The sequence below is a fragment of the Caenorhabditis briggsae genome (genome assembly GCF_000004555.2).
Source record: "Caenorhabditis briggsae complete genome, chrIV, whole genome shotgun sequence".
Taxonomy (NCBI): domain Eukaryota; kingdom Metazoa; phylum Nematoda; class Chromadorea; order Rhabditida; family Rhabditidae; genus Caenorhabditis; species Caenorhabditis briggsae.
In genome coordinates this window covers 5,609,305-5,624,682 of record NC_013487.2, presented here as the reverse complement: position 1 = coordinate 5,624,682, position 15,378 = coordinate 5,609,305, and the positions used below count along the sequence as shown (strand labels likewise).

The window sequence follows — 15,378 nt, the reverse complement described above, 5'->3', positions numbered from 1 at the left end:
TGAAAAATAACTGTCGGCCACTTGAAAAAACGGCTATCAGGCGCCGTGGCCTAGGTTTCTCACTGCGCGGGAATTCGAATCCTCGTCCCTCCTAGCAACTTTTTTTTGAAAATTTTTCGCTTTGAACGGCATTTTTCGGGGATTTCGGATTTTTTTCGAATTTTTTCGCTATAATATTGGGAAAATAGACAACTTTTCGAACATTTAAATGCAATAAAAATTTTTGGTCGGAGTCCCCCTTTAAAACTAGACTTTACCTGAATGCTCAATTACAGTGTGCTACGACGAAATGGGACAAAACTTTTTCATCTCATTAGCTACAGTACGACTTTATGAGAGCTCACTAAAAGCTTTCCACCCATTGAACTACGGTATGACTCATTCTCATTCTTAAGTCTAGTTTAATGAGATTCCTTAAAAGGTTTCAGCTCGTTTTTGTGTAGAATTAGTTTCTCAAATAGGTCGTGTTTGAAAAAAAAGTGTGAAATTCTTTATTGAAGTAGTAGGGTTCATTAGTTTAATTGGTTTTAGTGAGATAATTTTTTCATAGCTTAGACAAAGCACTATTTTTGGAGCCAGTGCCTCAGCCATTATTTAACTTTTTAAAACAGGAAATTTTTAATGGGTATTTTATAAAACGTCTGGTGAGTATTTTCCAATCATAATGGCTGTTAAAACAAGTCGAATCCTAATATTTCTGAAATTTCAAATATAATTAAGGAGCTGGCAAAAAGTAAAACAATTCAATGAATGAACTAGAGACTTATAGCACTATAAAACTGTATTGCAGAATGCAAAATTTGCGGATCAATTTTGAGGATTGAAGTGATCAGCGAAAACATTTCAGGCGCAGTCGAGAAATATTTCTGTTTCCATTACTCAATATGGGAAGATTAACCGAATCAATTGAAAATGTAAATTCATTGAAAATTATAAAGTAAAAAAACTATTTCGAGCTATTCACAGTTTCAAACCATATATAATCCGAACTTTTAATAGAATTATTCATTCGGTATAAAAGACGCTATGTAGTGCAGGTCTGAACACATTTCATGGTAAATGCATGTCAAAATGTTCAAATTTCGCAGTTTCGTCTACTTATTTAAACAGGTGACCAATACAAAAACTACTTTTTTAGTAAACAAAACGTAATGAATTATTTTGTATAGAAAGCTTCTAATATTTCAAAACGCTCTCTGACATTCCTAGAAGTGTACCTGAAACAGTCTGTTTCGGGAATATAGATTTTCGGTCATTCAAAGAGATACGTTTAAAAAGGATGTGAAGTATTTTTAGGTTACGATAATTGTCCCTGTGGGACCTTTTGCGACTGTCACTGGCGTTTCTCATCTACGTCACCAATTTTGTACTACTTTAATTTCTCACGATCAGTCAAAATAACGATCTTGATTATCATCAGCTATTTAAGCTATTTAAACAAGTATTTGAATTTCTGTCAAAATTTGGAAGATTTACAGTTCCAGATTTTTCATTGAAATCTAAATTCTTTAAAGACTATATTTTTAATGAGAAACTTTTTTATAAACATAATTCAGCAAATTTACATATCCAGACAGTTAAACCTTTGGAAGCTAACTTCGTAAAAGTCGAAATCTTCATAAACCAACTTTTTTCGCAAAAAGCTAACAAGACTTCACAAAAAAGAACCACCATGTTTATGTAATCTGCTAGTTCTCAATGTTGTAAAACATCTGTGTTCGTATTCCCTTTTCATTTTAATGACCTCCTCATATGTTTTTCGTTTTAATGACGTGGCAGCTGTGGGGGCTCTTTTGCAAAGTTTTGGGACAAACAGAAAGAAAAATAGAGAAAGAGAAACAGTTCTGGAATTTATTGACATTGAGAAATTAGATACTGACGGATGGGAGGGGTTGAACGAAGATGAGTTGTTCTGAAAGTTCAAAAAACATTAAGAAGAATAATTTTGGGATGGAGGGGAATAAAAAACAATTTACAAAAATATTTCGTTCATAAATGCACCCGGCCTTCAGGCCGCATGGCCCGGTCTTCCGGCCCCAGGCCTCAGGCCCCAGCACCCGGTCACCAAGACCCGAGGAGGCCCCAGTCCACCAGGGTCCAGTCCACCAGGGCCCAGACAACCAGGGCCCGAGGCCCCAGGCCACCAGGGCCCAGGCCACCAAGGCCCAGGCCACCAGGACCCACCCATCAGGGCCCAGGCCACCAGGCCAACAGGGCCCAGACAACCAGGGCCCGAGGCCCCAGGCCACCAGGGCCCAGGCCACCAGGGCCCAGGCCACCAGGGCCCAGGCCACCAAGGCCCAGGCCACCAGGACCCAGCCCATCAGGGCCCAGGCCACCAGGCCACCAGGCCACCATGCCACCAGGCCACTGCCCGAGGCCCGAGGCTCTCCAGGCTCCCCTTTCTGAAGCCCAGAGAAAGCGAGAACTGATTCGTTCCTCTATTTCCCTCTTCTTTTATAGTACTCACACAAGTTTATCTACGATCTCAATCTTCTAAACCGTTTCACGTAGTTTTCGTAATTCTATAATTATATATATATATGCTTTTTTCCATCAGGTGTTTTTTTGCAACGGCTCTTTTTTTACCCACTAAAAATGTTTTCCCCACGTTTAAATAATCTTTGAATTTTCCTTTTTGAACTGTGTATTACTCCTTGAAAATATCGTTCTTTTTTCAAATGTTTCTCTAGCCGGACGAAAATCGAACTTTTTCGATGTCTCTATTCGCGTCGCCTTCAGAAGTAGTCGCCCTGATGAGACAGTTTTCACAGAAACCTTATTTACCGTAAAACCTGTATTGGAAGGACCCCTTCTAATGGAAATGCCCTCCGAAAGAGGCTTGGAAAAATAGAAGGCTCCCTGTAATAGAAGGGCCCCCGTAATAGAACGGCCCCCAGTAAAGAAGGACCCCTTCCAAAATGTGTCTTGAAATTTAAAATGTTCCGCATGTTTTTAAAAGAAATTTGTTGAAACAATATTTCTTAAATAAAAAACTTGCTAAACTTTCATAAAATTGGACAGATTTTGTATTGTATTGTTTGTATTTATTACGTAAAAAATACGTGGAAGAATAAAAAGAAAAAAGAATGAAATAGAGAATAAATAGACAAAAAGGGACATGGTGACATAAAATTGATATTACTTAACCTAGACATGAATAATAGTGGATAATAACAAATATTTTTCCGAACTTCTGACAGCAGCAGGCTTTTAGGTCCGTTTTGTAGAGCTATAGATTTCGAACGTAGATTTCATAGATTTCGAATTAAAATTCGCCGAATTTTTTTGATGATACATTTACTGAAAAATGACAGGAAAAATAAAAGGGCTCCTGTAATAGAAGGGACCCCGGAGGTACCTTAAATAGAAGGGTCGGCTCTTCTAATACAGGTTTTACGGTAATAGGCCATCTTTTCTAATAAACTTTTTTCTGATAATTTTTCTGATAATTTTTCTAATTTTTATGTATCAAGTGCAATAAAACGATTCTCAAAAAATTAAAATCCCAAAGAAGTTAGATCTCAAGTATCTTAACTGTACAGTATGACTCTGCTTCTATCCACTTCACTAGCTTTCAGACGAACTGATTTTCTTTTTTTTGTAACTTTCCAAAGAATCACAACTTGCAGGATTTATTACTTACGGAAAAGGAAACTGGGAACAAAAGATTTGTAAGGAATCAGAAAACTTAAAAATTAGGACAAAAAGGGAAATGCAGCGGGAAGAAAATGGGAATTGCTGGATAGTGGATTTAGATAAAAAATAATCATAAGACATGAAAAATTCAATTAAAATTTCAGTTTTACAATTGAAGAGACACGATTTGAGACGTACCATAAAGAAACGTGATATTATTTTTCAGAAGAGTTTTTTTTGAGACAATTTAAAGAGGCAAAAGTGATTTCGTTGAAAAAAAATCGGGTGATGGGAGGAAGAAATTCAATAAAATATAGGCTTGGAAGATGAAGGAGCGAAACGATTTGTAACCCGTAGGGCAGAAAAAGATTGGGATTACTGCAGCTTTGCATAAATGTTATTGTCCCGTCATCACAACTCCACGATACGGTCCTTGCATTTTGAGGTATTGTATCACAAGCGATGGTCCACCAGCAGTGATTTCTGGTGGGATTTGGGAAAGAGGAGAGTTCTCAATGGACATGATTTCAAGGGATTGGCACAGTGCCAATTCAAATGGAAGGTTGTGAAGGGAAGAGTTGTCGTTAAGGTAGAGAGATTTCAGAGAGTCCAAATGACCTGAAAGAATTGGAAATTTTGATTTTCGTTGCTACCCCGCCAAATATTAGTTATCAAAATGGCTTTCTTATATAAAACCAGTTTGAAAAGGTAAATATTTTTCTAACCCATGGGCCATAGGAGTTACAACCGGCTGAGCTACGCAGTCGCAATGTCGGCTAGCGGCAGAATTCCGGAAAAATTGAAAATTCTAGGTCATCTATGAAAAAGTGTCAAAAATGATAAACGGAGAATTTTAAGCGGGAATTGAAAACCAATAGGAACTACTGTAGGTGATGCTTCTTGAACTTGCAAACTTTGTGAAACATGTTTTTTGTTATAAGATTTTCTCATTTTTGTATTTTCAAAACATCAAGCTTTTCAATCAAAAATTCCTCAAATCACTCACCAATCTCCTCTGGAATCGCCGTCAAATTATTTTCTCCCAATCTCAAATCCTGAAGTGAACACAAGTTTCCAATGGATCGTGGCAGTGTGACAATCTTATTCGACTGAACCCACAATTTTGTCAAATGCTGTAAGAATCCAATTTCCGTTGGAACCGTCTCCAACTCATTCTCCTCGAGATCCAGCTCGCGGAGTTTTTTGAGATTTCCGATTTGGTTGGGCAGTTTTTTGAGTTGATTGTTGGAAAGGACTAGAATTTCCAGATTCACTAATTTTTCAATATCTTCTGGTAGCACTTTGAGTTGATTTGTAGAGAGATTCAGTTCGGTGATTGATGTCCAGGATCCCATATCTGAAAGTAATATTTTAGAATGTTTTCTGTTTCAAAAAGTTCATATTCAATTTAGTTGGTCTTACAATATATACTCAGAATCTTTTCTATCTATTGTTCTCAAAAACAACTTCAAAAACTCACCAAGAGGTAGCGAGACCAGCTCATTCTCCTTCAGATTCAGTTTCGTTAGCCGCGTGGCTTTCGAGAAGATTCCAATTGGGATTTTTGAAATTTGATTATGTTCCATGTTTATCGTTACAGTCGGCACAAATTGTTGTGGTCCGCCGGCTGGGAAAGCTGTGAGCTCGTTTCTTGAGAGATTGACTGTGTGGATCTTTGGGAGCATTGTCAGGAGATTTGGCTGAAAAATAATTTTTTTGCAGGAATCTATAAATCGGATAACATGATTTTTCAAATTTGGTAGCATTGTGAAGCCCGAACTTTTGAAATTGAGCTCAAACACTTATATTTATCAAAATCGAGTGTTTAAAAAACAACAACTTTTCTGTTTCAAAATCTCCATAAATTGGTTGAAAATCAAAAAAAGCTACTGAATTTCTGCAGACATCAAGAATTTTTTTCATGAACAAATTCATACTATTAGCCGAGCTTCTTCTTTTGAAAAAAATCATACCGGTAACAACTGCAAATGATTGCTCTCCACAATGAACTCTTCCAACTGTTGACAACTCTCCAATTCACTCGGAATGCAACGAATCTTGTTGTATCGAATTCCGATTCGAACCAAATTAGTCAATTTTCCAATGGAATACGGTAGTTCCGACAGGTCGTTGTGTTGAAGATCGAGTTGAGTCAGTGCGTGGCATTCACCGATTTCTGGAAAGTTTTAAAATAAGTTACTGACTGTCGGCAGAGTAGGGTGAGTAAATTTTTTAACAGTTGAAATAGTGAATCAGGAAAAAATTTTGACTAGTTTTTTTAAAATTCTTCTGTTTCAACAGTTTTTCAACAAGCAGAGACATTATAGTAGAATGGTTTCTGAAAAACTCGAAGAAGCTGAGAATCAGAGAAAATTTTTGAAATTGTTCGGAACTTTTTTCCGCTGAATTTGATAAAAATCAAATTGAAGTTTGGGAAAGCTGAACAAACATGCACTTTGAAATGATTTCTGTTTCAAAATTTCAATAAGTTCAGGTTAAGGTTTTCGTAGTACTAGGGTTTCATCCAACCGTTAGAATTTTTCTTTCAATAAAGTAAAGTGAAGATGAACTAACCTTCTGGAACGCGTGTCAAATGATTATAGGACACGAGACACACCACCAACGACGACAGCTTCCCAATCGCAGACGGAAGTTCTCGAATCTTATTCTCTCTAACATCCAACATTTTCAATTTTTGCAAATTCCCAATTTGCTCATCCACGGCCACAATTCGATTGTACCTCAACCATAACGTCTCCAACGATGTGATTTTATAAATAACAGCTGGAACTTCTGTCAGCTTGTTATGCCTTAAATCCAGAGTTTCTAGAGATTCCAGTGAGGAAAGAGAGTCGGGCAGAGAAGATAAGGCGTTTTCAGAGAGTCCTAGCTTTTTGAGATTCACAAGTTGACCGATTTCCGTTGGTAGACATGTAAGTTTGTTCTGAAAAAATGTTTAATCAGAGATAAGATGATACGCGTTATCATTTAAAAAGTTTCGAAAAGGGGGAGGATGGGAAAATTGATAATTTACGGTGACCGGAAATGTGTGTGGGGGGAAACCCGTTTTTTGTCTTCTTCATGGAAAGCGTGGGCGCATCTTTGTTTTTCGGAAGTTCGGTGTGATAAGAAATTTGAAACATTTGACTAGATTTCGAAAAAGTAACAGTCAGAATAACATTTTCTGTTTCACCGAGAAAACATAGCTATCAAAAAACAATTCACATCGATCTTCACTTCGTATGTATAAGTATTTCAATTATTTGAAGCACCAGAAAAAAATCACTGTTTCTCTGACTTTAATTTTTTTGTTTCCCTCCCGGATTTTATTATCTTTTTCATTTAAGATTTAAAAATCTTCAAAACCAACCTTGTACAAAAAGAGTTCGGTGAGTTGTGTGAGCTCTTTAATTGGTGATGGAATGCTCGTGATTTCGATTGAACTCAAATCCAAACGTTGATCCTGTGCTTCTTTGCATTTGTGGAACTCCTTCAGAAGATCCTTAAAATTGAAGTTTGAGAAAATGAGAATTTGAAAATTTTTCTGTTTCATTTCTTTTCAAAATTCATTGAATTTGTATTAGTTTGCATATTGGTTTTTAAATTGGAAATTGTGGGAATGAGAAACCAAAATTGCACAGTTTCAACTTTGTTGTAATTTGAAGTTATTGGAAATAAATACTATTCTTCGTAGGAATCTACTAAAATGAACATTTTAGAAAAGTTAGAAGCATTTTAGTTTCGAAAAAATCATTAAAAATATTTTTGTTTGTGTTTTTAGTTATTTTTACCACGATTGTGCTAATTGCAAATACCGTTTTTTGTATTATTGTTGTCCGAAAAAATTGGAGTTAGAGAGTATTTTTTGCAGTCTGAATACGGTAGGCACCTCGAAGCGACAAGCCTAAATAGCACATACTCGGTGGAGACGCAGAGAAATTATTTGTTCAACTGTCTGCGTCTCGACTCCAATTTTTTCGCACAACAATAATATTTTTAGACTCTGAAACCAATTTTCGGAAACAATGCTAGATTTCAGTTTTTATTCAGCAGCTTTTTTACATACATTTGAATATGAAACAAACTTTTTGAAACCGTTCAATTTATGATTAAAATTTAGATTTCATTCAATTTCAATTCTAATTCTTTAATTTGATATTTAGATGTAAAGATTCGGTCTCTGATTACTACTGTTTCAGTGTATTTGTGAAGATAATTTTTTGAAACATTGAATCTTTCTGCCCTAGGAAAAACAACTTTTCTTTATTTTTCAATTTTTGAAAATAGTAGTTGACAGTTGACCATTAATGTTGCATTCGATAGAAATTTTAAACCAACATTTTGAAGCAGTAAACTTTTTAAAAGTATGGCGGAAAATTCAAATTCACAGAGTCATTTACATCACATTATGAAATCGAAGATAATTTTCGAAACACAACTTTTGAGAATTTTGAAATAGAGATCCCCCAAAAAAATCTACCTTTCTCGGCTTATCAAACCCGCTTCCACCACTTCCACCAACCGAATTCGAGCCCTTTTCACTCAACGAGTGTCGAGCCTTATTTCTCGCGAAATTCGACAACCGACCAACGATTCCACCGGGACTTTTCGACCGCGATGTCTCTTTGGCCGGCCGAAACTCGAACTCTTTCGATGTCTCCATTCGCGTCGCCTTCAGACAAAGTGCCAACGCGTCCGGTAGTCGCGCCGATGAGACACTTTTGCTACTGCCTCCGTGATCCAGGGTCTACAGGCACAAGAAGAATAATTGTTTAGTGGAGAATAAGATGAAAAAGAACGCAGAATATTGATGACGATTGATTTCGAATGATAGTGATAAGAGGAGGAGGAGGAGATAAATAGAGAAGACTGGAATATGATTGTAGAAATGAAGAAGAAGACGATGAAAGTGACGAGAATGGAGAAAATGTGTCAACTGATAAGGGATGGGGAGGTGCAGGAAATGACCGGCCACCAGTCATAAGAAAAGATGTCGCAATTCAATAGAGACGTAGACGTAGAGAGAGGAAATTGCGAGTGAAAAAGAGCACATAGATGCTCGGGAGAATGTTGAAAAGAGAAAAGGAGGGTCCCCACCCTCCAGAATTTATTTCATGTGGTTGGTGTGATGTGTAAATGAGTGGAAGAAGAAGAAGAAGATATTCAGGAAGAGAGAAGCTCGAAGCGATAAAATTATCTCATCCAAGAAGAACAAGAGAAAGAAATTCGAAGAGAGAGGATAGGTAGACGCAGAGAACTAAAATCGAGAAAAATTTTGCAGTGAGCTTGATGTTTTGTTTTGAAAAAATGATCATTGGGGATTGAAATCCTAAAAATAATAAAAATAATCAGCTGGTTGGTGACTTGATTCTAGTTGGAAGTTTTAAAATAGTAATTAATAAGATCTGTAAACTCGTATTAGAAGGCGGATTAAATGCATCACAATTTTTTAAAGGTGGGGGGACAGGAGATTTTACGGGGGGTTTTTGGGGCCAGAGTATGCATTCTACCGTAACGGCCTACAACGCTTACTGACACTCTGCGTACAGCTGTCGCCCTCGCCTTTATGTATGCAATCGGGCAGCGGCTTTCTCTTTGCACGCGTAGTTCAGTCGGTAGCGGCGCCGCACCTTCAACACTCGCCTCGACAAGTTCAGCTCCTCGAGGAGCATATTTAAACGGAATTCCGACAAAATTATTTTTCTCATTTCCCCCCACCTTTAAGAAAACAAAAATGTTTCGAAACAGGTAAATTTTTTTTTAATCAGATATTATTAGAACCAGTAACTGTGAAAAGACCTCTAAATTTTCATTCGAGGAAGGTTTTTTGAAAAAGTTTTTTTGAAAAAGTCACGAAAGTTTTCAAAAAAAAGGGCTTTCAGTTTGAATTTTTCTAACCCTTTTGTGAAGTTATGGATTTTGTACAGATCAAACTAGTATAAACTTTTACAGAATATATCTTCAACACGAAACGGAAGAAAAAATCGAACTGATGTTGACTTATCTACCTATTTTTATGGGCGGACCTAGAATACAATCTGTTGCAGGAAGATAATTTTCGATTCAAAAAAAATTTTCGAAAACAATATTTTGTAGTTTTGAAACGATTTCCAGAGTTTCGAATTCAGATTTATTGCAGATTTATCGTCGAAAAGTTAATTACTGTATTCAAATGTATCAACGATTTTAGTTTTTGCAGAGAATGAAGAAAAGTTGAAACTGAAAATTTTCAGAATCGAATGTAAAATTACAGAATCGAATGTAAAATCATCGATAATCAATTCCAGAAATTCCTAATGTAAATGCAATTTTTGTAGAGAAAGTGGATCTAAAAGAGTACTGTATTTGAAAGGCGTTGATTTGCAATTTTTGATTCCGAAAATCCCTAAAATTCTGTTTCAGAACATTCGGAAATTGCAATCTTGATATTATTGAAAATCTTCAATTCACTTCACAGAATCCCTCAAGAACCCTCCTTCAAAATCAATTTCAAAATCAATTTCGAATGTCAAGAACCCTTCTAGCGAAAATGGAATTTTTGGGAGTGTCCAAAAATGTTGCCTTTTACACCAAAAGCACACACATAGAACTAGACAGAATGGGGGTCAAAGGAAGGAGAGACATATGTATATCGAAAAAAGATGAGTCACCAGGGAATGGAAAGACCAGATTGATTGTGTCGAGAAAAAAAATGTTTGGGAGGGACAAAAATACAAAGGGATGGATTTTTTGGGAGATTTATGATAGAGGATTTTTTTTGAAAATTTATAAGTTGGTCTCTAGCGATCCAAATAAAGCAATTATGAAACATGAGGGATTTTTGTAAAATTGGATTTTTGAACTCAAGAAAGTCAGCTATTTTAAAATTTCAATAACAAATGAAGGAACCTCATACTAACTCAGAAAAAACCTGAATTCTTTCGAAAATGTTATGAAACTGCAATTTATGATTTTTTGCATCTACTATTTCAGAATCACTCCACCAGAATCTCTCTACTGAAACCGAAAGGAATTGGCTGAATTCCCAAAAAACAAGCCTAATGATAAATAGACGATGATCATGAAACCTATCTTGTTTTCAACGACGACTTTTCTAAGATCACGATTATGAGACCTTCGTCTGGGAATGTGATATAATCAGAAACAGACATGCCTATTTTTAGATTTTTAGAGAAAGAAAAAGAACAAAGGAAGGGCAACGACGTCTGGGGAATACCTTGGTGTATGTGGGAGTTTTTGGTTGGTTTGGGTTCAGAGAGATTAAAAGGGAAGAATTGAGAGAAGATTATTGGCTTTAGTGGTTTTAGCTAACGTAAGTTAGTAAGTGTTTAAGTTAGTAATTGTGTATGAAAGTCAGAGAGTTGTTGGATTGTTCATTGGTCAAAATTTTCAGTTTATAATTTCTTGAACTTTCTCAGGATACAAGAGGAATAAGGTCATAAAGGATAGTTCAATGGGAACTAAGGCTTCCGAAAACGATTACTGTTTTATGGCGAGCACTTCAAAGACAACGGCTTTTGACAGAACTAAACAAGGTGTCTTAATTACAAGAATAATCAAAACTTGGCTTTTTTTTTCATGACAATTGTGATGAAAGAGTTACCATATCTGAGTTCCCGGTGAAGCTAATAAAAATGTTCGAGAAACAAATTGTTACTGATATTATAATACAACTTTTTTGTGAACCACTTTTTGATATCTTTCTCAGAAACCGAGGTGTCGTTGCTATTAGAGGTTTTACGGTAAGAATATAATTTTTTTTCTATCAATAGAATGACAAAATAGTACTAATTATCATAATAAAATGAAACTGATTTTTTTCTTATTACGTTGTCAAAAAATATTGATTTTTCGATTTCCTATTTTTTTGAAATTGAGCTAATCTGGAAATTCGATTCATTTTTCAATGTACATGTTTTATCAAAATGAGTAGAATAATTGAAACAGCTTGGAGGATTTCACCCACTGCATCTCCTAGAAATGTTCGTTTCTAATGTAATATCTGCTATATTCAACTCACGAAATTTGAAAACTAGGATTATTCAAAATTTCCGTTTCAGTATCACAATGTGTTTAAAGTGATAAAAATCCCTTATTTCAAACTATTGTGCGCTTTTGAAATACGAATCACAAATGTCATTTTGCAAGGCCCTAGACGTTTAAAAAGTCCAATTAAATTGATAAAAAGGACAACACTGCCGTATAAATAAAAAAAAAGCGTTTTCGAAAGAGTCTCCCAACACTTTTTGTCGGTTTTTATGACAAAGAATGGCCCTATCTGGGTTGACCGGATTAGAGGCTTGCCCTCTACGAGAGTGAGATAGTACAAGGATCGTGGAGGTCGCAGAGAAAAAGACAACGACAGATTGCGGGACGACGGGTGGCCATCAAGAAGGAGGAAGACGTTGAGGCGGGAAGAAAACAAAAAACTGTTTTTCGAAATGTTTTCAAGGTGAAGAAATGATATGACGAGATGTGAAATTGAGTAGTCATTGTGAAAATAGTATTGGAAGTTGTGGAGGCGCAGAGATTTGGATTTTTCGGGAGGAAGACGTTCTTTAATTGAATTTTCCAGCCGCGCCTTTTTTTTTTGGGTTCTATTCAATAGTGTACTCATTTTTCGGTTTTCTCAATGAATAAAAAATCCTAGAAGGAAGTGATTCATCATTTTGGATGAAAAAAAAATTGTTTACTGTAGAACTGTGGAAGTCTCAAAAGGTAACAATTTCAAAAGTTTCACTGTTTCAATAAAATGAAAAAAGGAAGAATCGAGTTCTCAATTAATCAATCTCCTTTTGTGATCGAAAATTCACGAAAGATACGAAAAACTAGTATTATTCTGATACGAAAAATTGGAGCTATAGAAGAAAAACGCCAGTGGCGGTGGACGAAGGTCCCAACTAACGTAACCTAAAAATTGTTGTATTTTCACGATTTCACTGCTTTTCGTCGAGTTTTTCCTCAAAACAAGTTGGAAAACAATTTTAGATAGTTTGCCGGAAAACAAAAATGTTTTAGGTTACTGTAATTTTCTATGTGGGACCATTGGCCTTGGCCACCAGCGTTTCTCTTCCATGACTCCGATATTTTTGTAGTCTGTATATTTTACAGGTTTCTTCCTGTTCAAAGGCCAGAAAAAAGCAAATTACTGGTTGCGACTGAAAAATCAATTCGAGTGAAGGATCCTAAAACCGGCTGAAAGGATTGCTGATTGAAACAGAAAAAATTTTGCTATTAAATTTCAAAATCATGGCGAATAGTGAATTTTGTAAAAGTGGTCAACGAAATCAATTGAGAAAAAATTATGTTTCAAAACATCGATATGACGGTATCTCAATTAGATCAAATCACTATTTTCGACAATAGGGTGCTTGCAAAACGGTAATAATGTTGACCTGAATATGGAATATGCTAAATATGGGAAAAAACATAGTTGCAAACGGGCCGGCCCGGGCTGATGGCGGGCCGGCAGATAACTAGTCTCCAAAACGAGATATTCAGACAGGTTTGGTACCAAATGATAGATCTCGACAGGGCCCATCACGTCTATATTTCAGCCGAATTCCGGTCCATTAACATACCGCGGGCCGGGCTAGAATGGCGAAAACCCCGATTTTGGCCAAATTTGCCATTCTAGCTTGGCCGCGGCATGGGGGCAGATGGCGGGCCGGCCCGTTTGCAACTATGAAAAAAAGATAAAAGTGTGATTTGAAATATTATTTTGTGTCTGAGAATCGCGTGAGTAGTATTCATAATATACATAAACTGGAAAACAAGGGCAGATGAAACAGAAAAAATTATGATGCTGAAAAAAATTTCTTTTCACAATTTCAGAGCTTGCAATGGTTTTTCTCTAGCTCCTGGTTTTTCAATTTTAAAATTTAGGATTTCTCACTATTAGTTTCTACAATTTCTCCTGTTTCGGACGTTTCAAAAAATTTCTACCTTTCAGTTAAAATTATTATATCTTCTCTACTTCCGAGAAAATCACTAAAAGTGTCTCTTCAGGCTATAAAACTTTTTCGGAAAGAAAACAAGACCACCACCAGAACTGGAAGACTCAACGTATCATCGTCATCAGAAGAAGACGAAGAAGGAAAAGGAGAAGAAAAAGAAAAAGTCGAAACTCAAAGTTAGTATAAAATTTTGATGTCTTCTTCTTCTTCTCCTCTAGGCTCCGCCTACTTTTTTCCAAAAAGAGAAGAGCAGTAAAAAAATTCAGAAGACGTTGGAGGAGAAGAATAAGAAAAGTATGGAGAAGAACAAGAAGCAGTAAAAAAGAAGAAGAGGACCTCTCTTTTCTCTTCTTTCGAGAATAAAAGGGACGAGAAACCCGGGGTCCTCCTCGTTTCCCAATCAAATTCTCATCTCTGCCCCATTGTCAACTTGTTTTGTTTTCTTTTAGTTTTGCTTTTTTTTTGCTTGATTCACAATTTTATTCTTCTTCTTCTTCTCCTACTGCTCTTTTTTATATTTTTGCTCCTTCGAGCCTCATTTTTTGCTGGGGACAAAATTTATGGAACAACCAAAAAAAACTGTTTGTTTTAAACCAGTGAAACTGTGCACACAAAAAAAGGGGAAGAGTTATGGGAGACTGAAGTTTCGAGGATCATATTTGAGGAACGGATTTAAGACGAACAGAACAAAAAAATTTGAAGGATGTGTGGGAAAAATTCTTGAAAAAAAGGAACTTTGATTTCTTTGGTTTTCGAGATCAGCGGGATGAATCAGATACAAACACAGCTTTTTCAATTTTCTAAAACTTGTAAACCTTCCGAAACCGACAAAAAACAATTCCATATTTGAAATGTTGAAACGTTTGAAAAAATTCTATGGAATTCTGTTAGTAAAATTATAGAATTTTTTAAAAGTTGGTGTAATGGAAAATTCTAGAAACTTTAAATTCCTGTTTCAGAAAAACAACTTCTTTCAAGTTCATCAGCGATGAGGTTGATTTATATGCCGTTATAGGGATATATCCGCAATTAAGTTATAGGGATATATCAGCAATTATAAAAACTTTGTGAAACTGAACAACTTTTATCACAAAAAATTCCCGTTTCACACTGAACATTTCAAAGGGGCTCGAAATCGTTGAACTCGATATATTGCTTGTTCCATCTATAGAAAATCTCTTCGATTTTTAGTTCTGAAAATTAGATTTTCAACTCGAAATTTTAAATCCAATTAATTGCTATTGGAACCGAAGAAAATTGCGGAAAAATCTAAAAAAGATCTAAAGGTCTTGTTAAAGGCACAATTAAAAGTGCAAGAGCGACATAACATATTTTTTTTCCCCTTCACTCTTACAGTGCATTGATTTTCGACAATGTGATATAAGGAAAACATTTTTGAGATGTTCCAGTAATTATAAAAACCTTGTGAAACTGAACATTTTTCATCACAAAAAGAAAAATCCTTTTTCAAACAGAATATTTCAAAGAGGCTCGAAATCATTGAACTCAATAATCTATAGCTTCCTACAAACTTCTAAATCGGTTCTCGAGTTTTTCAATTCTCGCCAAAACTTAAAATTCTAGGTCAGACCTAGAAAAGTGCAAACACGAAAAACTGAGTTTCAAACATTGTTTTTCTGTTTCAGCTAATTCAAAAACAATAGAACTTGTCGTGGACGTAATATACGATCATTACCTAACATAAAAATGATTATGATGAACCCCTGATAAGAATAATTAATAAAAATCAAAAAGGTTGCAAAATCTCAGTAAAAATGGGAAA

At 35.8% G+C, this 15,378-nt stretch overlaps 2 protein-coding genes across 2 annotated transcripts; one reads left to right on the top strand and one right to left on the bottom strand.

Annotated features, from left to right (window-relative positions):
- Positions 1-2,045: 2,045 nt before the first annotated feature.
- Positions 2,046-2,432, top strand: CBG19994 (the record flags this gene model as incomplete). Its single annotated transcript, XM_002633878.1, has 1 exon — positions 2,046-2,432. A coding segment is annotated over one exon (387 nt), but the record flags the coding sequence as incomplete, so codon positions are not given.
- A 1,604-nt stretch (positions 2,433-4,036) lies between these two features.
- On the bottom strand, positions 4,037-8,302 carry Cbr-soc-2 (the record flags this gene model as incomplete). Its single annotated transcript, XM_002633879.1, has 7 exons — positions 4,037-4,257; positions 4,646-4,996; positions 5,120-5,339; positions 5,613-5,815; positions 6,214-6,583; positions 7,010-7,141; positions 8,120-8,302. The coding sequence occupies 7 exons, from the start codon at positions 8,300-8,302 to the stop codon at positions 4,037-4,039; spliced, it is 1,680 nt and encodes a 559-aa protein (XP_002633925.1).
- Positions 8,303-15,378: the final 7,076 nt, after the last annotated feature.